Here is a 22396-nt window from a genome sequence, read left to right as displayed (position 1 = left end):
ATATATTGTCCAAATAATTTCTAAAAAAATATTTTACTACTTTAAATTTTATTACTTAAATTTTTACTACTTAAAAATTTCTAATATATAGTAAAGTAAATATTGTGTATGTAATACTTTATTATGACGATGTCTTGTATAGAATCTATAGAGTCGGAAGAATTGTGTAATAAGTCGAATAATACAAATGAAAATTTCAAAATAATCTGATGTTTTTGATCTAGTTACATCAAGATTTATTATATTTATCAAGTCACCATCAAATATTATAAATATTATACAAACTGTTACCATTGTACTATCTATTATTCCTTCTAATGATTTATAATATTTATTACCCTACGTTATTATGTTACGGTGTCACGTTAAGGTGGTTGGTCAAACAGTAACTAAGTATCCCCCTAGGGTGTAACTAATCCTAGTAGTATCTAAATTACTCCCCGTAAGGGGTAACTAATCGCGTAAGGGGTGTAACTAACTACAGACTAAGCCCCGGAGGGGCTAAATAACTACCTAAAGTATATAATTAACTACAGACTAAGCCCCGGAGGGGCTAAATAACTAGCCTAAAGTAAATAATTAACTACTGTAAATAACTAAGTAAGTAGATAACTAACCCCCCCCAACTAACCTCTTAAGGTTTATAACCAACTAACTACCTAAGGGTATAACTAGTCCCAGTAAGGGTATTAAGTACCCCGGGAAAGGGAGCTAATTCTACACTAAATAACTACTGGGAAAGGGAGCTAATTCTACGGCTATGGAGTGTAATAGGGAAAGGGAGCTAATTCTACAGCCATGGAGTGTAATAGGGAAAGGGAGCTAATTCTACAGCCATGGAGTGCAATAGGGAAAGAGAGCTAATTCTACAGACATGGAGTGCAATAGGGAAAGGGAGCTAAATAATGTAGGTATATAACTGTATAACTAAAGAGCTCCGTTAAGGAGCTTGCTCAAGTGGTACCCCTAAGAGATAACTAACTACACTAGATAACTAGGATAACTGTGGAAGGCCCTTCGGGCCTAATAGCTATATAACTAATTAACCCTGTTAGGGGTTAATAAACCCCTTTCGGGGGTTGGTGGCCGGCCGTGGACCTCACACCGTTACGTAAAACTTACATGTAGAATAAAATTAATATAAACTTCAAGTGTGAAAAAAATAGTAACAAAAAGTTCTAAAAGAGCACAAATTAAAATAGTAGTATCGAAAAAAATATTATCAAAAAGAATTAAAATATTAGAAAGAAATAAAAATAAATAAGTTTTAGGTGATAAATCCGAATGAAATAATTTAAAACAAAATTGATTAAATTTATTATTTATATCCATATCTTCTAATTTCTCATCTCTTAAATCAAAACTTTGAAAACTTATTTCATCTTTCAAATCATCTCGAAATTTATTATATTTTGTTTCATTAAATTTATCCTTAAGATTATTATCATAGTTATACTGTGTATTAAGTTCATGGGATCTATGATACTGTGTATTAAGTTCATGTGATTTATGATATTGTGTAATTAATTCATTTTCATATTTAAAATTATCATTAGAATTTATTGGTAATAAATGATCACGTTCATTTGGATATTTCATTTTTTTTTATTTATACTAATTACCCAATTATACCAACATTATACCAAACAATTAACCAGACAATATAAAATTAACTATATATTACTAAATTAGCTATAGATTAGTAAATTAGCTATAGATTAGTAAATTAGGTATACATTAGTAAATTAACTATACAAATTCCAAAATTACACATCATATCACTTTTAATACAATTAACACATAATTAAATAATATTAATTAACATAAATTTATTAAAATTATTAAAAAATTATTTAAATTAACACAAATTATTAAAATTAACATAAAATTTTAAAAATTATTAAATTTGTGTTAGATAAGTGTTTTCATACATAATGGACATACTAGACTTCTACATAACCATAAATCAATACATTTGACATGAAATCCATGATAACATTGTAATATTCTTAAAACATCTTCATCAGTAAAATCATCTAAACATATACCACAACATTCTGATTTCAATCCCGTAGCATTTTTATAAACAACTTTTGGTAATATTATACTTTTATATTTATATTTTCTAGTTTCATGATTTGGTGGAAATGTATAATAATACAACACAACAGTAAAAGCAAATCTTAATACATTTGCTGATAATACATAAAATATAAAAGCATATAACCAACGTTTATTACATACATTTGGTACACGATGTAATATCATACCCGCACCATACCAAAAATAACTAAAACTTGTTAATTTCCTACTATATGACCATCCTCTACCTTGTGTTATTACTGATGTACTATAATCATATATAAAATCAAGTAAAGAGTAGTTAAGGGGTAAATAAGGCTAGTAATGGTAGTAGAGATATTTAGAGGTAATTAAGGCTATCAAGGCTATTTTAGGTATATAAGTGCTATTAGAGGTTATTAAAGCTATTAAGGATAGTTAAGCGGTAACTAAGGCTATTAGAAGTATTTAGGGTATCTAAAGCTTATTAGGGATATTTAAGGGTATTAGAGCTATTTAAGGTATCTAAGGGTTATTTAGGTAGTTAAGAGTATATCTAATGGTATAACTAAGTACCCCGGGAAAGGGAGCTAATTTTACAGCCATGGAGTGTACTAGGGAAAGGGAGCTAAATAACTGTATAACTAATGGAACCCTTTTTGGGGGTTAAGAAGTCCCCTTCGGGGTTAATAGCTAAATAACTGGTACCCCCGGAGGGGATGTACAAGCACCGTAACGTACCAATAAATAATTTCTTGATTTTCTTGATTTGTTAATTGTGAAAAAATACAAAAAAATAAAACACGAAATGAAAACTGCATTAATAATACTATGCGATATACATACAACCATCTACAACATCATCATTAAACTACTCAACTAACTACTGACTAGTCTAGAGTACTTAACTACCCTAAGAATACTCTAGAGTACTTAACTACTTGACTACTGGTACTACTAATATACCCTAGAATAACTAGTACTAAACTCCTAAATAGCCTTTAACTACCTAATAGCCCTAAATAAGTAACTAACTACCTACCTCTTAGACTACCCTAAGACTACTCCTTAACTACCTACTAACCCCTTAACTACCTACTAACTCCTTAACTACCTACTAACTCCTTAACTACCTACTATCTACTTAACTACCTAACTATGTAACTGTATAAAATCATACGTATTTAGAATTTTGAAGCAATTTTGACATGAGAAATGATCGAATTTGGAGATTATAAGATCAGGAACGAGTAAAATCACCGAGATGAAGATAGAAAAGAGTATTGAGAAACGTATAAATATTAATGAACGTCTTGGTGATAATAAAACAAGTTCCATTAAAGGATCTGATGGAGCTTGTCTTGTTGCTACATCTGCATCACGAAACTTCTTCAAACATATAAAATACTCTATTACACTTCCAAATATACGATTCCTCACCTCCAAACTCGAACCCAAATTATTCTCATACAAACTTTCCATTAACAATTTTCTCCAACCAAAATTTTCTCAACCGAATTTCTCCACAATATTTTTAAAATATTTAAATTAATTAACAAAATTTAAATTACTAAGAATAATTTTAAAATGTAATTCTAAAAAAGCCAAAATTCCTTAGGGATAGCCAAAAATACTATAATAGCTCAAAATTCCTATTATATAACCAAAATTCCTAGAATAGCTCAAATTCTATTATATAACCAAAATTCCTATAATAGCTCAAAATTGAAGAAAAGAATAATTAATATTCCAATAGGGAAATAGTAAAAAATATAAAATAACCTTCCAAGAAAAATTAATAAATAATTAATATAAAATTATTTAGAAACGACACTATAATTAAATTTAAAAGATTTCTATACAAAATTAATATGTAATTTCAAATATTCAAGTGCACCATTCAAACTGCAAAAAAATATTTCCAAAAAAATTAATTCCAAATATTCAAAAAATTTATTATTCCAATTTAAAATTTAATAATTTATAAATTTAAATAATTTTTAAAATGTTACCAAATAATTATATTTTAATCTTCCAAATCCACACATTAAACAACAACCAACAACCAACAACACCAAACCAACAACCAACAACACTCACACCTACACTATCATCTATACTATAACATACATTATATAATTAATGTATATATATTATTGAAGAGATTGATATATTGTTAATAATTTATTAAAATTATATCCGTGTAATAATTTAATATATTCATTAAATAGAAATTGTTTATTTTTTGTATATTCTTTTTCAAATGTTATTTTATTATAAATATTTTTTTTAACAATTAATTTAATAAAATTATACAAAATTCCATTTTTCAAAGGTTTAAAAAAATCTTCATTAGTATACTTTAATAATGGTACAAATTGTTGTAATTTTGGATATATTTTACCGAAACAAAATGCTTCAGCAAATGCTCTAAATACTAATGGATGTTTATTTAATTGTACTTTTAATATTGTTAATGGATAATCTAATGGTCCATAATATTGTTTTACATATCCCATTACTATACCATTTTTATAATATGGTCTTGGATACTTTTCTATATCTTTTCCTATTATTAAATTTGAATTTATTCTTCCTAAATATTCCAAATCCACTTGTACTATATTATACATTTTTATTCTTACAGTATTCATATGTGATTCCTTAATACGTGATTCTGTCATATTAGTATCCTTAAGTTCAGTCACAGTCTCCTTCATATGTGATTCTGTTACACCAGTCTCCTTAACTTCTGACTCCGTTAGAGACTCCGTTACACCAGACCCCGTTACTGACCCCGTAACGGACATTAAATAATTATATACAACACATTCATAATTAAGTTTGGAAAATTTATTATTTAAATAAATAATTTCATTACCCATTTGAGAACATTTGTATCCATAATTTCCCGATAAATATTTATTATTTATTGCTACTTTATCTATTAAACATTCAATTATACTTTCTAATAATATTCTCAATTCATTTCTTTTCAATTTATACATTATATTATTTATTTTATTATATTTATTCAAACTTCGAAGTGCCTCTAGTTGAGTAGTTGTAGTAGTCGGTGGAGTAGTAGTAGTAGTGGATTCTATTGGAGTAGTAGTAGTATTAGACTGTATTGAAGGACTAGTAGTACTGATTTGAGTTGAGGGACTCCGTATAGTAGAATGAGTTGGTCCACTAGTAGTACTGACTTGAGTTGCCTGACTTAGTGTAGTGGATTCTATTGAGGGATTTGGAGTATTAAAAAGATTTGATAGAATTTGAAAAATTTGATTTGTTTGTAAAAAAATTTCATGTAATAATTTTTCATTTATTGAAAATTTCCTACAAAATTCATTTTTTTCTTCATTTTTACTATATTCACATATTATATACATTATTAATTCTATATCATTATTATATTTCTTATTTATCCATTCATCACTAGTCTTACTACCCTTACTACTGTTAATACCCTTAATATCCTTAATACTCTCTTTACCCTTACTCCACTCATTACTGTTGATCCTCTCCCTACCCTCAACACCGTAACTCCTATCCGTATATATGAATAAACTATTATTAAATGATAATGTTGATATAATAATGAATGATAATGATAGAAAGTTGGCTTTATTATTTTCTTTAATATGATTTAATTTGGATAAGATACAAAAGATCATTTTAGAATATCTTGGATCCATTGGTAATAAGTTAATACATTTTCCTAATTTAGTAATACAAATTTCAGAGTCAAGTTTATAATTATTTGGTGAAACTTTAAATGGATCTGTCAACAAATTTATCTCTTCATACACTAAAATAATATTAAAATTCAATAATTACCTCGATTATATTTTATTATATTTAAATTATATAATGTATTTATTGCTGAGTCTATTAGGATTTTCGATGGTCTTGTTAGGAAAGTAAATTTGTATGGATCAATTCCAAATGAAATTAATAATAATATCACTGATGTTAAATTGGTTTGTAGAATCTCAATTGGTGAAGTTTCTGGGAACAAATTCTCAAATACTGTATTTGTATATAATCTATAACAATGACCATGTCCTAATCTACCACATCTACCAGCTCTTTGATCTGCTGATGATTTTGATATATTTACTATCTGAAACTTTTCATATCCTTTCAAATTATCATATATCTTTCTCTTTTCTTTACCACAATCAATTACATATCTAATTTTTTATTAATACGTAATAGGTAATAGGTAGTTAAGGGGTTAAGTAGGTAGTTAAGGGGTTAAGTAGGTAGTTAAGGGGTATTAGGTGTATTAGTGGCTAAATAAGGGTAATAAGGTATTAAGGAGTAAAATAAGGGTAGTTAAGAGGTATTTAAGGGGTATCTAAGGGGTATATAAGGGCTATCTAAGGGGTATTAAGGGTAAAATAAAGGCTATCTAAGGCTATTTTAGGCTATTAGGTAGTTAAGGGAAAAATTAGAGTATTTTAGGCTTCTAAGGCTATTAAGGGTATTTTAGGTAGTTAAGGCTATTTTAGGTATATTCTAGGTATATAAGGCTATTATGTAGTACTAGGGCTAATACGTAGTTAAGAGCTTTTAAGGCCTATTTAAGCCTATTTAAGGGGTTTAAGGCTTATTTTAGGCCTATTAAGTAGTTAAACCTATCTAAGTAGTTGATTACCTAATATTTGGTAATGTAATTGAAGTTTCTGCTACATTAGTTGATAAAATAACAATTCTTTCATTATCATTTGGTAACATAAAACAATTCATCTAATCAATTATATTAACTAATTTAACTAATTTTAGAAGTTAAATTTATGTATGAAATTACTTGTTGTTGATTTGATTGTGACGCATGTAAGATTTTAATTGTTAATTTGCCTTGTGAATCTGATCCTAACCATTCACAATCTATTGATTTTTTATAATTTTCACTCAATACTTTTAATTCATATTCTATTCTTTCTTCTTCCATATCTTCTCTCAAATCATGTTCTCTTGACAAGGAATCTGTTAGATCATATTCTCTTGACAAGGAAACTCCCAGATCATAATCTCCTGTTAACCTATAATCATCTGTTGAATCACCTCTCATATCATCATCTGTTGACACATCTGTTAATTCATCATTTAATTCAAATATATCTTCATTTGTATTAGTTTCATTAGTATTTGTATTAGTATCATTTGATAATTCTACAGAATCTGAAGATTCTACTGGATAGGAAGATTCCACTGGATAGGAAGATTCTACTGAATCTGAAGATTCCATAGGATAGGAAGATTCCACTGGATAGGAAGATTCTACTGAATCTGAAGATTCCATAGGATAGGAAGATTCCACTGGATAGGAAGATTCTACTGAATCTGAAGATTCCATAGGATAGGAAGATTCCACTGGATAGGAAGATTCTACTGAATCTGAAGATTCCATAGGATAGGAAGATTCTATTGAACGAGACAATTCTATTGATCGGGATAATTCCATTTTTAATTTGTATAATTCATATTTTCCAGTTAAAAAAACTAAAATTGAGCCTTTTGGTAATTTTTTATGGATTTGTAAAATTTTCTTCTTTGCTTCCAATAAATAATTTTTAGGTGTAGTTTTATTATAATGTACAGTATAATTTAAAGAATCTGATGTTATATGAACATGTTTTATACCTTTAAATAATTCATTCTCCAAAAAATCTTCTTTCCTAATTGTCGCACTCATTATTATCATTCTATAATCAAATTACAAACATATTTATCAAATTATACAATTAACTTTAGATAACTAAAACTCTTGATAGCTGAGGGGATATCTAAGGTGTTAACTGAGAAGTAACTGAGAAGTAACTGAGAGGTATAAACTGAGGGTATAACTAAAGGGTTATATATAAGGGCTATAAATTAAGGCTATTTAAGGGTTTTAGGTAATTAAGGGGTAACTAAGGATATTTAGCTATTTAAGGGCTATTTAGGGGTATTAAGGCTAATTAAGACTATTTTAAGCCTATTAACCACTTAAGCCATCTAAGGCTATAAATTAAGGGTTATCTAACCCTATAACTAAGCCTATAACTAGAGCATAACTTAAGCCTATAAACTAAGGATTAACTAAGAGTATAAATTACTTTAATGGAAATTTAGTAAGATAATTATTATATTGTTTACGTCTTAATTTAACAATTTGTGTTAATAAACCTATTAATATATCAGAATTTATTCTTCTTTCATGTGCTTCATCTATTATTATTACTGAATATTTACTAAAATTATACATTAATCTATTGAGTATATAATTTGAGTATATAATTTAAGTATATAATTTAAGTATATAATTTGAGTATTGAATTACTGTAAGAGTATATCATTTTTTAATTCATTAATTAATATTCCATCAGTCATAAATTTAATTTTACAATTTTCATTATATTTTTTATCATATCTTATCTAAAAACATAATTTGTATTGAAAAATTTTACTTGATATCCAATTAATTGATTAGAATTTAATTCTAATGATATTTGTTTAGTTATTGCTATACAAGCTACTCTTCTTGTTTGTGTTATACCAATTATTAAATCATCAATACAAAATCCATTCTCATATAAAAATTGTGGTATCTAATTTTTCATTATTCACTAAATACACTAAATACACTAACTAGACCCCTGGGAAAGGGAGCTAATAACACTTTTAGTACTCCTGGAAGGAGAGCTAAATATGTAACTAAATAAACCCTGGGAAAGGGAGCTAATTCTATGGGTATAGAGTGTACTATTGGAAAGAGAGCTAAATATACACTAAATAACTACTGGGAAAGGGAGCTAATTCTATGCCTATGGAGTGTACTCCTGGAAAGGGAGCTAATTCTACAGCTAAATACAGTAAATCTAGAACTAAATATAAGTATATAAATTAACTGTAGTGGGTATAATAATACTTGAGTAGATTTTCCTGTACCAGTATCACCAGTAATAAGAATAATATCATTATTTTTAATAGTATCAATAATTTCTTGTTCCATCATACAACATGGTAATTTACGTCTTTTCAAATCCACTTCAATATCTCTTTCAACCATTACATTTTTATATTCCGGTTCTAATCGGAATTTATCCTCCAGATGGTCATGCAGGTGGTCATCCAGATGGTCATCCAGATGGTCATCAAGTAAGTTAATATTTAAAGTGTTAGAAGTTTCAGATAATTTTTCAGTGGATAACTCATCTTTCAATGGCTGTTCATAGGGTAATTCCTCATCTATCAATGACTGTTCACTGGATAACTTCTCTTCTTCCTCCAACTCCTCTTCTTGTAAGTCATCACTGGGTAACTCCACATCATGCGATTGTTGTTTTGATGATTGAAATTTTGGAATTTTATTTTTCTTTTTAATTTGAAGTGATTTAATTAAAGATTTATCATCTAGAAAATAATTTAATTAATTTTAACAAACCTTCAGAAATTGCAAATTTCCTAACTTTTGTTAAATAATATTTAATTTCTTCTTCTTTAAATATATTTTCCTAAAAATTATCAAATTTAAATATAATTACCTTGAATTTTTTCTTCTTAGATTTTTTACCCATTTATTCATACAATTACAACTGATTAAAGTTATATACAAATTTAATATATAATAATTTAATATAATAAATTTAATATATTACAAAAATTATTTATTAGGAATCTGTATGTGTGGAAGATTATAAAAAGAGTAAAAGAAAGAGTATAATAGTAAGAAAAATAATAATGAAAACAAGTTGTTTTTTACTTCCTCTAAGGATAATATGATTAAATCTTTCACGATTTCTATTAACAAATGTATTTGTATAATCCATTGATTCGGAAACATCACCAAGTAATCTTGTATGTAAATTAACTTCATCTCTAATATTTGTACTTATATTCTTTATAGAACTGGCACTATTATCTAACAAATCCAATTCATCATCTTGTATTTTTATCATCGTGTCTCTATAATATGAAAATTCCGAACTTGATAAATTATTCAAATCATTTTCATTCAATCTCTAAATTTATAATTTATTATCCAAAATTATCTATAATTATCTATAATTATCTATAATTATCTATAATTATGTGTAATTATGTTAATTTTGAGAAATTACAGCTGTTTTATCATTTGGATGTAAATGTGTAAGGTCTGGATTTGAATTTTTAAGAATAAGTTCTAATGATCTGAATGAATAAATAACTTCATCAAGATCACGTCTTCTATTATGAACTATTGTAGAACTTAAGTTATTAGAATCCATATCAAGTAAACTCATTTCAAGATTATTTATAGTCTGAAGAATTGGTGGGAAATATAGAAAATTACCCTTTTTAAAGAGGCTACTTTAGCTCTTATTATTGTTAGGCATTTGAGAGTTTCAGCCTTATCAGTTTGCGATGTATAAATATTAACATATTCATTGGCGGACCTTATTAATGTTTTGGCGTTCTGTAAGTCTGTATCCCAAAGGTCTCCCATATTATTTATACTTTAATAAAAAACCTTAAGAATGATGAAAACACATTATTAATATTAAATTAAAATTGATTAAATTAATGTTCATATCGGGCTAGCTAATTTCCTTCCTAATTATCAAAACAATAAACTAAATTAATATTTATTTTAAATTATTAAAATATTTTAAGTTATCAAAATAATATTTTAAATTATTAATTGAAATTTAATTTCAAATATATATTAAATGAGTTATAAGTCAAGAGGTTCTCATAAAAAATTTACGCCTAAAGGAAGGTCTAGATATGTAGCTTCGGATGATGAAATAATTGCTAGAAATCAAGAGATATTGAACCTGGAACAATCCGAAGGCTCAGACTCCAATGAATCATCTGATGATTCTGAAAATGAGGTTCTAACATCAATATTATTAGTTTTTTAGGTCCCCGAGACTAATACTCGAGTATCAAATGTAAATAGTTTACTGAATTTTATACCTTAGGAATTTGAACCACTTATTGAAGTCAATAACCCGAACAAAACTAAAAACTCAGTTGAAAAAACTGTAGAATTGAGTAGAAGAGAAAAAGAAGAGCTAAGACGGCAGAAATTTGAAAGAGATAAAATGGTACTCAAAATCAAAATTATTATTATTAGAAGTTAATGGCTGAGGGAAAGTTGGCCACAGCAAAGGCTGATTTGGCAAGGTAATAAAATCTATTCACAATACATTAGACTGGCCAAAATAAGGAAAGAAAGGGAAGATGCCCTTTCCCGAAAAATGGAAAAAATGAAAGTCGGTAAAAGTTGACAAATTTATCCTAAATTTTCATTTGATGGGGAACTTAGGATTCCATAAATCCTTCTTCCATTTATAATTAACTGTGTAGTATTTAAATTCTATAATATTAAATTAAACATATTTTTGTTATTTTTTACCTTTTATGACTAAAATGTGTAAATATACAAAATTTCAAATTTGAAGAATTTCATGACCTGAGCCTTAAACTCTTTAATTCTTTTTATTTAATTATATTAGATACTCATTTATAACTTTTAAATGCAATTTCTTACATATTATTTGTTATTCTTCCATTTTCTTCTTCTTGCACTTTAATGCATATTTGTAGACAGTTTCTTCATTTTCCTCTTGATTATTCTGTTTATTCCCAAAATGGGCCAATTTAGAGCCATTTATTCTTTAGACAGACCTGTATTACCTAATTTCTGCCTAATAAATTACTAAAGTATGAAAAATGTCAGTTAAGCATTCCCTTCTTATTATACTGGCCTTGAGCCTATTTAGGCCTGGAAACTCCATTGGTAGGAGAACTAGGGCTAGAAGAGCCTTAAGTCCAGAATTAATGTCAGATGATGATTCTGAGGATTCGGATTATACAGAAAAGGTACATCGGAAACCTCCAAGACGATTTCCTTCCAAAACTCTTGAGCCTGAAAATTTAAAATCTACACATCAGGGTTCAATTAATGAAGTATTTGATAATTTAAAAGCTGTAGAAGTTGATGAATTACATGATAAAGAATTGGAAAAACTAAAGAGTGAAGAATTTGATGAGTTAATGAGTAAAAAATATGAAGAATTACATGATAAAGAATTACAAGATTTAAAGACTAAAGAATATGAGGAATTATTGCGTAAAGAAACAGAAGATTCAAAGAGTAAAGAATTAGAAGACTTAAAGACTAAAGGATTAGAAAGACTAAAGAGTAAAAAATTAGAAGATTTAAAGAGTGAAGAGTCTGAAAGTTCAAAGACTGAAGAATCGGACAGACCAAAGTATATTAAAAGTTCAGTAAAGTTGGATCGTGTGACTGAGATGATGTCAGAGTATTTATCAAAGAATACTGTGGATTCAAAGAAGTTTTGTAAATATGATTTGGAGAGCTGTATGGTATTTATAAATGCCTATACTGAGAGGTGTTTGAATGGTGATTGTTTCACTCTGGACAATGCTCCCGTAGTGGCTTTACCAAACGGTTTGAAGATTAATCTCCCGTTTCTGAACCAGTATGCCTTTGCATTGGGTGTTTTTGAGGATTCAGGCGCTTGGCAAAAGTCGAAATTTTACAACTTATACAGAAAAATTAAGAACAGAATATACCGTAGTGAGGAGAGGACAATTGAGTCCTTTAACAGCAAAATGACTCGGATTAACTTTGGAAAGACTAACTTTGGGAACGATTTTAATCGCATGATTCTGACGGAGGTCTTGTACAAGGCCACACTTCACTATTTGGCATATTTGGCTGATAGTCCGCTTGCCAAATTCATGAACAAGTGGAAGCTAATGCGCTTCTTCTTCAGGCTCAGACAAACCAGTTGGTTGACCCGTGCTGCGAAGAACGTTGCTAAATCAAAGACACTTGAGATAGGAATGAGAGACTTACAAATGGTAATTGATTCATATCTGTTGTACCTCAAGGTTTCTGGTGTGGTTGAGCCTGAAAGGCTCACAATTTCATATTCTAAACTGGTGAAACACTCCATTATGAAGGTTCTGGGCACCAAGGTGGTTAGCGCCTTAATGTCAGACTATATATTAACTATGCCTCCACTACTTTCAGACTTCTGTAAGAATGGTTCCTCAGATAAACAGCCTCTGGAGAAAAACACTGTTCCCTACGCTTCAGTTAATTGTAGGGACATGGTCACCGATTACTTGGAAAGGTGTCAGGACGGCAATTGCATTACTCTGGACAACAGAACGTTACTAGATGGGAAGGATTATTTGAACGTGGACCTTCCTGATTTAGACCAGGTGAATGTTGCCGTGACGATATTTGTGAATTCTAGAGCTCATAAAAATTTAATTCTAGACTTCATTTTCAGGCGCAAATCTAGAATAACCCAAGATCAATTTATAGATAGGGTATACAATGAGAATCTGAAAGTCCTAAAATTTAACAACAGAGACCACGAAATGCTGGGCAGATATCTCTACTATGACACTCTGTACTTCAAAATTAGAAGTCTAAAGAACAGAATTAAGTTATTTTTCAGTAAGAAGATTGAAACTCAGCTTAGAAGCTTCCTCGAGCCTCTGGTTAAGAGTAATCCTGTGAGGATTAACAAGGTTAAACTTGGTCTAATTTTCGCTGCTTATCGGAACTACTTGTTCGAGAACAACTTCTCTAAGGACAGGGACAAGCTCATCAGCTTCGTTCAGGTTTGTCACGAGGTTTTTATGTCATTTACTGACGGAAACTTTGTTGGAGGCAAGAAAAAGAAGAAATCAAAACATTTGGAGCAAGAGGAGGGGACACCTGAGGAGGTGGAATTTGACTATGAAAGGGAAAATAACCGAATGTACGAAAATGAGGGGTTCGGGTTGGATTCCACTGTTCAAACTAAATCGCATAACAAACCTACAAAATTAGAGGATACTGAAGAATTTATGGAAGATGAATATTAACAAATGTTATTAATGAAATTATGAAATTGAGAATCTTAGTTTTAAAGCTTATATTTGAGATAAAAATTGTAAACTAGTTCAATACCAAGAACTATTTCTCATTTCATACATTATAACATACAATTTAATTATTAATTTAATTATTAATTTATATAATTATTAATTTATATTTGTCTAATAATAAATGGATTTTTGGGCCCTATTTTTATGATTCACAAAAATCCCAAACTAGTCCATTTTATTCTAAACTAAGCTAAATTTCTATTTGATTCCTTAATAATTTAAATTATAAAATTATAAAATAATATATATAAGTAAATGTGTAGACAATGAAATACGAATCCTGGACTCTCAATTCAAAAACCTTTTCATTCCACCAATGCATTAATAAAACTAATTTTTCTTTAAAATTAAGATTTTTATATATTTTTAAAAATTATTTTTTGGTAACGAGTTGTTAGGTCAGCTATGAAAGCACTCTACATCTTCCATTGCACTGCTATGCATGATTGATTTAGACAAACTCCTCTCAGATATAATCTTTATTCATTGTTTATTATATTTTTTCTTATTTGTAAAATTAGTTTATTAATTTTTTTCCAAACTATTAATTTCACAAATATTAAATTCAAGTCACACATTTGATCCACATTGTCTATCCTATAAATACTGAAATTATCGAATCTAAAATTAATTAAAATATAACTGAATCCAGATAAAAAGAGTTAAAATGGGAGTTAATTCACTATTTAGGAGCTTTGCATTTATTTACTTATTATTTAATTATGCCCATGGTGTAACCCTTAAGAAGAACAATGGTGGAGCAAGTTTGGATAGTCAGAATACTGAGGAGTTTGTGGAGGAAACTGAAAAGACTGTAAGTGAAGTTAACCACTTGAGATTGGTATCTGACAAAATGACCGCCTGGTTTGCCAAAAACACTTATAACCCTTCAATGTTCTGTGAAGGTGATTTGGGCACTTGTCACACTTTGGTCAACAGATACGTGGCCCGCTGCAAAGCCGGTGATTGCTACACTGTTGACAATGTTAAGGTGTTCTCATCCGGTGAAAACACTGGGCTTTACCTTCCTCACTTGGCACAGTATGAAACTGCAAAATACGTCTTCAACAATTGTGGAGTCAGACAAGGCAGATGGAGCGACTTGGGTGACGTCTTTAAGAAGAAAAAGGGCACTTATTCACTTCATGAATTTACCAATCAAGTTTTAAAGCGTAATCTTGACGCTATGAATGTTGAAAATTCCACTATGGCAGTGGTAAATGAAGTTTTCTATGCTCTTACAGTTTATTATCAACGTTATCTTAACAACAATAAATTAAATAGCAAAGTACAAAACAGAAGCAGATTCCTAAGATTCTTCTTCAGTTTAGCCAAGAGAAGGGCTCTTAACAAATTAGTTGCGGAAGTTGTTGGTGACAAAACTTTGGATCTGTCCCACTCTGACCTTAAAAGCATGGTTGATTCCTATGTTTTGTACTTGACCGTTGGTAACTACAGACAAAGACATAGAGTTGCTAATCTATTTGGTAAACTAGCAAAACAGGCCGTTTCCAAGACCATGGGATACAAAAAAGTCAGCTTCCTCATGGCTGATCAGTTATTGGACTATCCTCTGGATCCAATGCAGTTCTGCAAAGGAAATGCCGAAGTTGGATGCAAAGAAGTCGTTACAAAATTCTTGGAAAGATGTGATCATGGCGATTGTACAAGTCTTGATCTCGTCAACCTTTTGGATCCAAAAGACTGGCTCAATGTCAAACTTCCTGAGCTACCCCAAGCCTTTGCTGCCTTCCAACTCTTTACAACTAGTAGGGCCAAACGTCCTAACTGGCTTAAGGCTCTATTATTGAGGCAACGTGGTAGGATGAGCAATGAAGAGTTCAAGAACATGTTATATGAGCGTAACTTTGCCAACTTGACATTCGGTACTAAGAGTCAAGGTTTGCTTGAGAGATTCCTATCCAAGGCTGCAGTTGAGTTTGTCTACAGGGCCAGGGGCACTGAAGCCAGGAAAACATTAACTAATGCAAGTTCTTTCCTTATGGATTCAATGGGTTCAGTGGTTGGTAGAGGCAGATTATTCTTAGAGGTTGCTAGGGTCAGGGCTATGATGTTGGAGTTCAGGAACTACCTCTACAAGTCTGGCGCTGACGTTCCTCTTAAAAAGGTCAACTCTTTCGCTTCTGTTACTCAGCACGTAGTTTTCTCGTTCCTTCATGACGAGTACAAGGGCGTGTACTCCAAGGAGTACGAGAAGGAGTGGGAGAAGAAGGTTGAAAAGGAAATGAAAAAGAAGGAAAAGGGTGGATTTTCAAAGTTTACAGACAAGTTTAAGAATTTTCTTGGAAAAGTACAAGGAAAAAAACAAAAAGAGCCAGAACAAGAGGAATTCAACGAGAAGGGTGAAGATTTAGAACTCAAATTAGCTGAACAAAAGCTTGAAGAGGCAGGAACACAACTCTAATCCTCTCAACCCATTAATCATCATTACCATTATTAACTGTATTACCAGTATCAACCAAGTTATTAGTATCAAGGGAAAGGTCAAAACAGGTTAAACTATCTTTATCCTGTTATAAACAGAACATCACCCTAAAGAATTAATCCACATTACTATGCCATAATATAATATGGTATACTGTGGTAAGTGTTAAATGGGATATTCACTGATTATTTCCGGGGGTTCCTTAAGAAATAATTATGAAGACTCATATCCTAGATTAGGGTCATGTTTTGCCTATTAAATCGTATTTGCGGACCAGTTCGGGAAGCATTTTAATAAAAAAATACAATTTCTTATCTCATTATACATTGTAGATATCAACAAAATTTTAGATTTTAATTTATAATTTAACAATAAAAATTGTAAAAATAAGAAATTCCATCAATTTACTTGTAATAATATGGAAATGTGTGGTTGGTTACACATTTTAGATATATTATCTCTGTCAATTTCGCTCTGTAATATTTAAATAAAATATCTTTTAAATTATAAATTTAGTAATAATCTTCCAAACCTTATATATTTGCCTGAATCGCAATGATTGATCGACATCTTGAATGCACCCATCGAGATCTAATTATCAGACAAAAACGGTACCCCTGTTTTTTGATCGAATTGGTTTCATCTCCTTTTAATTTACCTATAAATTTGGAAAAAGTTATTATATTTCAAATCTACACCTTTATTTGGTTAATCCTAAAAAATCGCATAAATGACCATTATTATGGCCAATCGCATTCTAATTTTCATTACTATACTTGTGATCTTGAATGTTAATAAATCATATTGTAATGATGATTCATATATAGAGCCCAGAGAAACTGATGGCTCAGAAAGGGATAAAAATTACCATAAAACTAAATTTGAAAAGCTCCAATCGCAATGTTTTAATTCAGAAGAGGATTTAATTCCTTGTTTAATGAACGCATATCTTACTGTGTATAAGTTAAGGCCTGAAGGATTTTGTAACCCAGGTGACCAAAATTGTTTGGACATGGTAAATTCATATGATGAACGGTGTTCTCAAGATGCTGAGGGATGTTTAATTTTAGACTCAGTTGACCTAGTAGAGTTATCTACAGGTCACGTTTACGTCCCTGACTTAGTGCAAGTTGAAGTTTCAAACTTTATTTTCAGGAAATCCGGCGCCTATAAATCTTGTGAATGGCCTAATTTTACATGTGTTGGAGAGTGTAATACTCACTGTGATTGCAAATCAATGGAACTGATTTATAAGAGAGATTTTAAAGCATTTGTTAAGTTACTAACTGATAAAAACACTGAACGTATGGGTTTAAGCGAAAATTCAGATCTTTCAGCCCTTAATATTTTCCTATATACGCTCCTTTTGTACTATACTGAAACATATCTCTACAATGATGATGGTTCTAGCTGGTGGACTAACAGGAATTTACATAGTACCTTGAGATATTCCAAGTCAAGGGAAACTAAGAAACTATTTTCAAGAATGAGAAGGAATCAGAAAACAAGTATTTCCATTGAATACAGTGACCTTAAGAAATTATTTGATGCATTGGTAAAGTTTTTGACCACAAATCCCATTAGGAAACATCAACAAGTAGCCTTATCATTTGCTAAGATTGTGCGACACACAATTGTAAAATCGGTCCCATATTATAAACACAGTTATCTATTCGTCGATGTCCTGAAAGATACTATAGATAAAAAATTTGGGCCCTCTTGTTGTTCTAGATCATTTTATGACACCTTTTGTGATCCTTATTCTCCAAATGGACGAAAACTATTTGAATCTTTCGTTAATAGATGTTTAGAAGGTCGATGCTATGTTTTTGATGATTATGATCTTTTTACTCGTGAAACTACTCAACAGGAAACTGAAAATACAAGTTCTGAAGAGGAAACTGAAAATACAAGTTCCGATCAGGAAGATGGGCATAAAAGTTCTGACCACCAAGATGAGAGTTCTGAAGTGATAAATGAGATTTCTGACCAGATAGATGAGGATAAAAGTTCTGACCAGGAAACTGAGAGTTCGGATCAGGTTGGGATTAAGGCAGGTGATAATGAGGAGCTATGTAATTATATACTTCCAAACTTGAGTGAAGTAAATTTGGTGTATTATTTACTCAAAAATACAAATTTTAAGCTGGGTAGATTTAGATCATTTTTCACTAATACAACAAGACCAAGAGCTGAAATTAAGTACATGACACCGAGACTACTGCATATTAATAAGATTAAGTTTCAAGTTCCAAATGCTACACATGAAATTATACAGACTTTCTTATATTATTGTGCAATTTTCTTTGTTAAAACATACAGGGAATACTGGATTACTAGGGGGGCTAGACACTTGGCTAACTGGGACGTAAAGTCCAAGTTAACACAGTACCTTCTAGGGTTGGCAAAAGGAAGAGAATTGATCATTAAACAAGAAGAAATTGTAAAGATTATCCCACAGTTTAGAGAATATCTGTTGAACTCTTATTATAGAGATCATCCCAGCAGGGTTAATAATTTTGTTGGAAAGATGGAAGACGTTTTAATGGCATATTATAACGATTCATTAGCGAATGTAAGTTGTTGCAGAAAACCATGTGCAGAATGCTACTGAACTTTTGATCAAATTTAGAATCCTTCCATTCTGGACTTCTGTTAAACTTACATTTTCCAGTAAATCCAACTAATTTTGGTTATAAATACTTATTATATAATACTATTAAGGGGTTAGAAAATAATTTAAGGAATAATTTTATTTTATATAATCAAGTGATATATGAATATTTATCATCTATAATTTCACTGATAAAGTAACTATTTGTTAATTTTCAGGTTAGAATTAAAAAAATAAAATTTAACTAATTGAAAAACATGAAAAATTACTAAATGTGTAAATAAAGAATGTATAATTTTGGATATACTGTTGTGAGATGACTAATGAACTTTTAAGCTAAAAATGGACCAGAAAAACAGAAATAAAATTTACATAATTAATCTCATATTTTACAAGTAAAATTAATGTAATTATGAGTAGAATTAGGAAAATTGAAAATAGTCTTCCATCGCACTAATGTGCATAAACAAAACTGGTAAAAACTGTCTAAGCAGAATTTTAGGTCAAAAATGACAAAATTAATTATCTAAACATGTTTTATTCTAATTAAATGAGTGAGTTGTAAAAATTCGAATGTTAAGGCGGGATAAATCATCAAAGGGTTGGTCGGGATATCAGTAAAAATGTCAATACAGAGTGTTCTAATAATTTTGTTACTAAGTAAAACCCTGGTAAAACAGTCTAATGCAGTGATAAACCAGAAAAGGCCCAGTGAACTGGGGGCTAAAAATGAATTTTTCGAAAACACAGAGGGCGACAATACAGACAGCTTCGTAAATAAAAATTCCAACAATAGTGTCCAAAGCGAGATTGGAAACCTCGAAAGGGCATTTTCTAAGGGAACCAAAACAATTAATGAAACAGCCTCATCAGTTTTTGAGGCATTTTCTAATGGACTTGGGTTACTGGTAAGCGGGAGTGGTGTGTTTGGAGACAAGGCAGACCAACTAATAACGGAAGGAATTGGGACTACTGGACGTATTATTGATCGGACGAAGGATGTAACTAGGGGTGTGACTGAGTTATTGGAGGACACAAGTGTCGAGTTTGACTCTAGAGTAGGTTCAAAGGAAAATTTGGATAAGTTCAACCATTACATGAGCCACTATTTGACTCAAAACAAGAATAAAGTGGATGATAAGCTTGGTAAGGAAAATTTGATGGGAGAGAAATATTACAATCTGTACTGCCAAAGATGTCTTCAGGGCGACTGTCTCACTTTTGACAATTTTAAAGTTGCCGATATGGGTAATAATATTAAGCTTTTTTTACCAAGTTTGGTCCAGGTTAGTGTTGCGTTATACCTGTTTAAGGAATCTGTAAACAATGAATATAACTTTATTACCACTCTTTTGAGAAGAACGAACTACAACTCTACCGAGTTTTTCATACTGGTGCTCGCTAGGCATAATTTAAAGAAGCGTGAATTCCTCAACTCTAACGATGAAGGTGTTAATACCTTCTACTATAAAGCCACACTGCTTTATAAAAAGTTCACGAGTGAGTCAAAGATAAAGAACCAACTAGACTCGAAAAAAACTTTGACGACAGTTTTGGGCTTTTTTGTGAAGTCTGACCTTATAAAGGTAGCTCAAATGTCGACATTCGGCTCTGACATAAAACTTGACGGTGATGAACTGAATCAGTTGACTGTCAACTTCAAGAATTACTTAATGAATGATTCTGAGGAGTTTAATTACCTCTCAGACTCCTATGCTAACCTTTGCAGAGATTGTCTACAGGGCAGTTATGAGGAGAACATGTTCAACACTGAGATGATGGATTATCTTATTGAGGGCAAATATGATGCTGATGACATTTGTGATGGGCAAGAAGAGGAATGTCTTGTTATGTTGGATAAGTATGTTGAGCGTTGCAAGGGTGGTGATTGCTACACTCTTGACTCCGTTAACTTGATGGAAAATATTCGTCTCAGAGTGTTGATGCCGAATATTCCACAAGCTAAACTCGCACTCAGAATCTTCCGACGCAGTAAAGCTCACAGAGCTGGCAACTTTCTAGTTGGATTAATGAAACGTCTGTTTCGAATGGAAACACACAGGACTCTACGTACATTCATTCTTATGTTGGCGAAACATAATGTGAAAATGTCATATTATAATAATGAGGCTGAAAAGGTTATTAACCGTTTCCTATACCAGTCAACATTATTTTTTGTTAGATTTTTAACTGTTTCCAAATTAGTAACATTTTACTCTTTGGGTAAGTTCACTTTATGGTTATTCTCATTTGGGAGATATAAATACCTGAAAGAACTAGCAAAGGACATAACATTTGGGAATAAAATTGTCTTAACTCATGATTTATCAACTGTAATGGTGAAATACAGTGATTATCTCGTCAAGTTTAACCAGAAGAAATTACATACAATAGCTAGATACTTTGCTTCGATGTGTAGGGAGGTGGTAATGAAGCATGTGAATGTGGATAAGATTAGTGCTGACATGTTTGACACTATGGAGGAGATTAAGCCTACTGATATTTGTGGCAAGAGTGAGAAGCTTGATTGTCCCACTCTAGTCCAAATATTCCTTGACCGTTGTAAGAACGGTGATTGCTATACTCTTGACTCCAAGAATTACTTTACTTTAAATCGCATGACTAAATTAACTCTACCTATACTACACCAGGTTGATGCTGCTATTTATGTATTCAACAATAGCAGTTCCAATAAGGGTAGATTTACCAGACTCGTCAAGTCCATAGGGTCTGTTGCAGATATAGATCCTTTTATACAGTTTTACAGGAATTTGGTAAATCACAACTCTAAGTTAATCACTTATAAATCATTAGATAATGAGGTGCTTAATAGATATCTTTTCAACTCTGCAGTTTATTACAAGTTCATCAGTGATAAGCATTTGCTGGACTCGGTGGACTCTGAATTTCTCCGGGAGTTTAATCATACTTCCGAGAAAGTTGAAATGTTTATGAATCGTACTTTGAGGTCTCTTGTTGGTGCTGAACGAATCAGACTAAAAGGCATTGACCTCGATGAAGTTTTCAAAATATATCGTAAATACTTTTACACTACTCAAGTCGTCACAAATCAACAAGGGCTTGAACTCTTTATTCAATCCTGTCAAAAAGTTATACAACTCTTCAAAAGCATGCAAAATGATGATTCGAAATTCGAACAATACGTTAAATCTCTTCGAGAATAATATAATTCAAGTTTATTCTCATATGCGACTAGGTTATTAATATGTAATACTAGGTTTATTCTAAGGTTATTGGTGTGTAAATTATCGTAAGGTGTTCTGGAAAATTCCATTTCTACTGTAATATATTGTTTTCACTTTTAC

General features: G+C 30.6%; 8 protein-coding genes across 8 annotated transcripts, besides 8 other annotated features; 5 read left to right on the top strand and 3 right to left on the bottom strand.

The window, feature by feature from the left end:
- Positions 1-1107: 1107 nt before the first annotated feature.
- Positions 1108-1599, bottom strand: TA05635 (uncharacterized protein; the record flags this gene model as incomplete). Its single annotated transcript, XM_948990.1, has 1 exon — positions 1108-1599. One exon carries the CDS (start codon positions 1597-1599, stop codon positions 1108-1110), a length of 492 nt encoding a protein of 163 aa, XP_954083.1.
- Positions 1114-1182: a sequence feature (2 probable transmembrane helices predicted for TA05635 by TMHMM2.0 at aa 114-136 and 140-162).
- Positions 1192-1260: a sequence feature (2 probable transmembrane helices predicted for TA05635 by TMHMM2.0 at aa 114-136 and 140-162).
- Positions 1600-1911: 312 nt separating the features above from the next.
- TA05640 (uncharacterized protein) lies at positions 1912-3543 on the bottom strand (the record flags this gene model as incomplete). The annotated part of the gene is made up of 2 exons (XM_948989.1): positions 1912-2195; positions 3270-3543. 2 exons carry the CDS (start codon positions 3541-3543, stop codon positions 1912-1914), a joined length of 558 nt encoding a protein of 185 aa, XP_954082.1.
- Positions 2146-2190: a sequence feature (2 probable transmembrane helices predicted for TA05640 by TMHMM2.0 at aa 62-84 and 94-108).
- Positions 3292-3360: a sequence feature (2 probable transmembrane helices predicted for TA05640 by TMHMM2.0 at aa 62-84 and 94-108).
- Positions 3544-4214: 671 nt separating the features above from the next.
- On the bottom strand, positions 4215-10537 carry TA05645 (DEAD-box-family helicase, putative; the record flags this gene model as incomplete). Its single annotated transcript, XM_948988.1, has 12 exons — positions 4215-5845; positions 5902-6257; positions 6725-6816; positions 6878-7775; positions 8169-8303; positions 8393-8487; positions 8520-8660; positions 8981-9465; positions 9497-9566; positions 9801-10073; positions 10173-10352; positions 10385-10537. The coding sequence occupies 12 exons, from the start codon at positions 10535-10537 to the stop codon at positions 4215-4217; spliced, it is 4509 nt and encodes a 1502-aa protein (XP_954081.1).
- A 223-nt stretch (positions 10538-10760) lies between these two features.
- Positions 10761-11224, top strand: TA05650 (uncharacterized protein; the record flags this gene model as incomplete). The annotated part of the gene is made up of 4 exons (XM_948987.1): positions 10761-10925; positions 10956-10985; positions 11016-11141; positions 11171-11224. The coding sequence occupies 4 exons, from the start codon at positions 10761-10763 to the stop codon at positions 11222-11224; spliced, it is 375 nt and encodes a 124-aa protein (XP_954080.1).
- A 545-nt stretch (positions 11225-11769) lies between these two features.
- Positions 11770-11832: a sequence feature (Signal peptide predicted for TA05705 by SignalP 2.0 HMM (Signal peptide probability 0.996, signal anchor probability 0.000) with cleavage site probability 0.500 between residues 21 and 22).
- TA05705 (rhoptry-associated protein, putative) lies at positions 11770-13947 on the top strand (the record flags this gene model as incomplete). Its single annotated transcript, XM_948986.1, has 1 exon — positions 11770-13947. The coding sequence occupies one exon, from the start codon at positions 11770-11772 to the stop codon at positions 13945-13947; it is 2178 nt and encodes a 725-aa protein (XP_954079.1).
- A 730-nt stretch (positions 13948-14677) lies between these two features.
- Positions 14678-14743: a sequence feature (Signal peptide predicted for TA05760 by SignalP 2.0 HMM (Signal peptide probability 0.961, signal anchor probability 0.001) with cleavage site probability 0.878 between residues 22 and 23).
- Positions 14678-16435, top strand: TA05760 (rhoptry-associated protein, putative; the record flags this gene model as incomplete). Its single annotated transcript, XM_948985.1, has 1 exon — positions 14678-16435. One exon carries the CDS (start codon positions 14678-14680, stop codon positions 16433-16435), a length of 1758 nt encoding a protein of 585 aa, XP_954078.1.
- A 751-nt stretch (positions 16436-17186) lies between these two features.
- Positions 17187-17264: a sequence feature (Signal peptide predicted for TA05815 by SignalP 2.0 HMM (Signal peptide probability 0.824, signal anchor probability 0.084) with cleavage site probability 0.391 between residues 26 and 27).
- On the top strand, positions 17187-19070 carry TA05815 (uncharacterized protein; the record flags this gene model as incomplete). The annotated part of the gene is made up of 1 exon (XM_948984.1): positions 17187-19070. One exon carries the CDS (start codon positions 17187-17189, stop codon positions 19068-19070), a length of 1884 nt encoding a protein of 627 aa, XP_954077.1.
- Positions 19071-19693: 623 nt separating this feature from the next.
- Positions 19694-19759: a sequence feature (Signal peptide predicted for TA05870 by SignalP 2.0 HMM (Signal peptide probability 0.938, signal anchor probability 0.000) with cleavage site probability 0.522 between residues 22 and 23).
- On the top strand, positions 19694-22255 carry TA05870 (rhoptry-associated protein, putative; the record flags this gene model as incomplete). The annotated part of the gene is made up of 1 exon (XM_948983.1): positions 19694-22255. The coding sequence occupies one exon, from the start codon at positions 19694-19696 to the stop codon at positions 22253-22255; it is 2562 nt and encodes an 853-aa protein (XP_954076.1).
- Between the last annotated feature and the right edge of the window lie 141 nt (positions 22256-22396).

This window comes from Theileria annulata, chromosome 1 (assembly GCF_000003225.4).
Source record: "Theileria annulata chromosome 1, complete sequence, *** SEQUENCING IN PROGRESS ***".
NCBI classification, from domain to species: domain Eukaryota; phylum Apicomplexa; class Aconoidasida; order Piroplasmida; family Theileriidae; genus Theileria; species Theileria annulata.
Note: the sequence above shows the minus strand (reverse complement) of the source record. Positions and strands in the feature narration are given on the sequence as shown.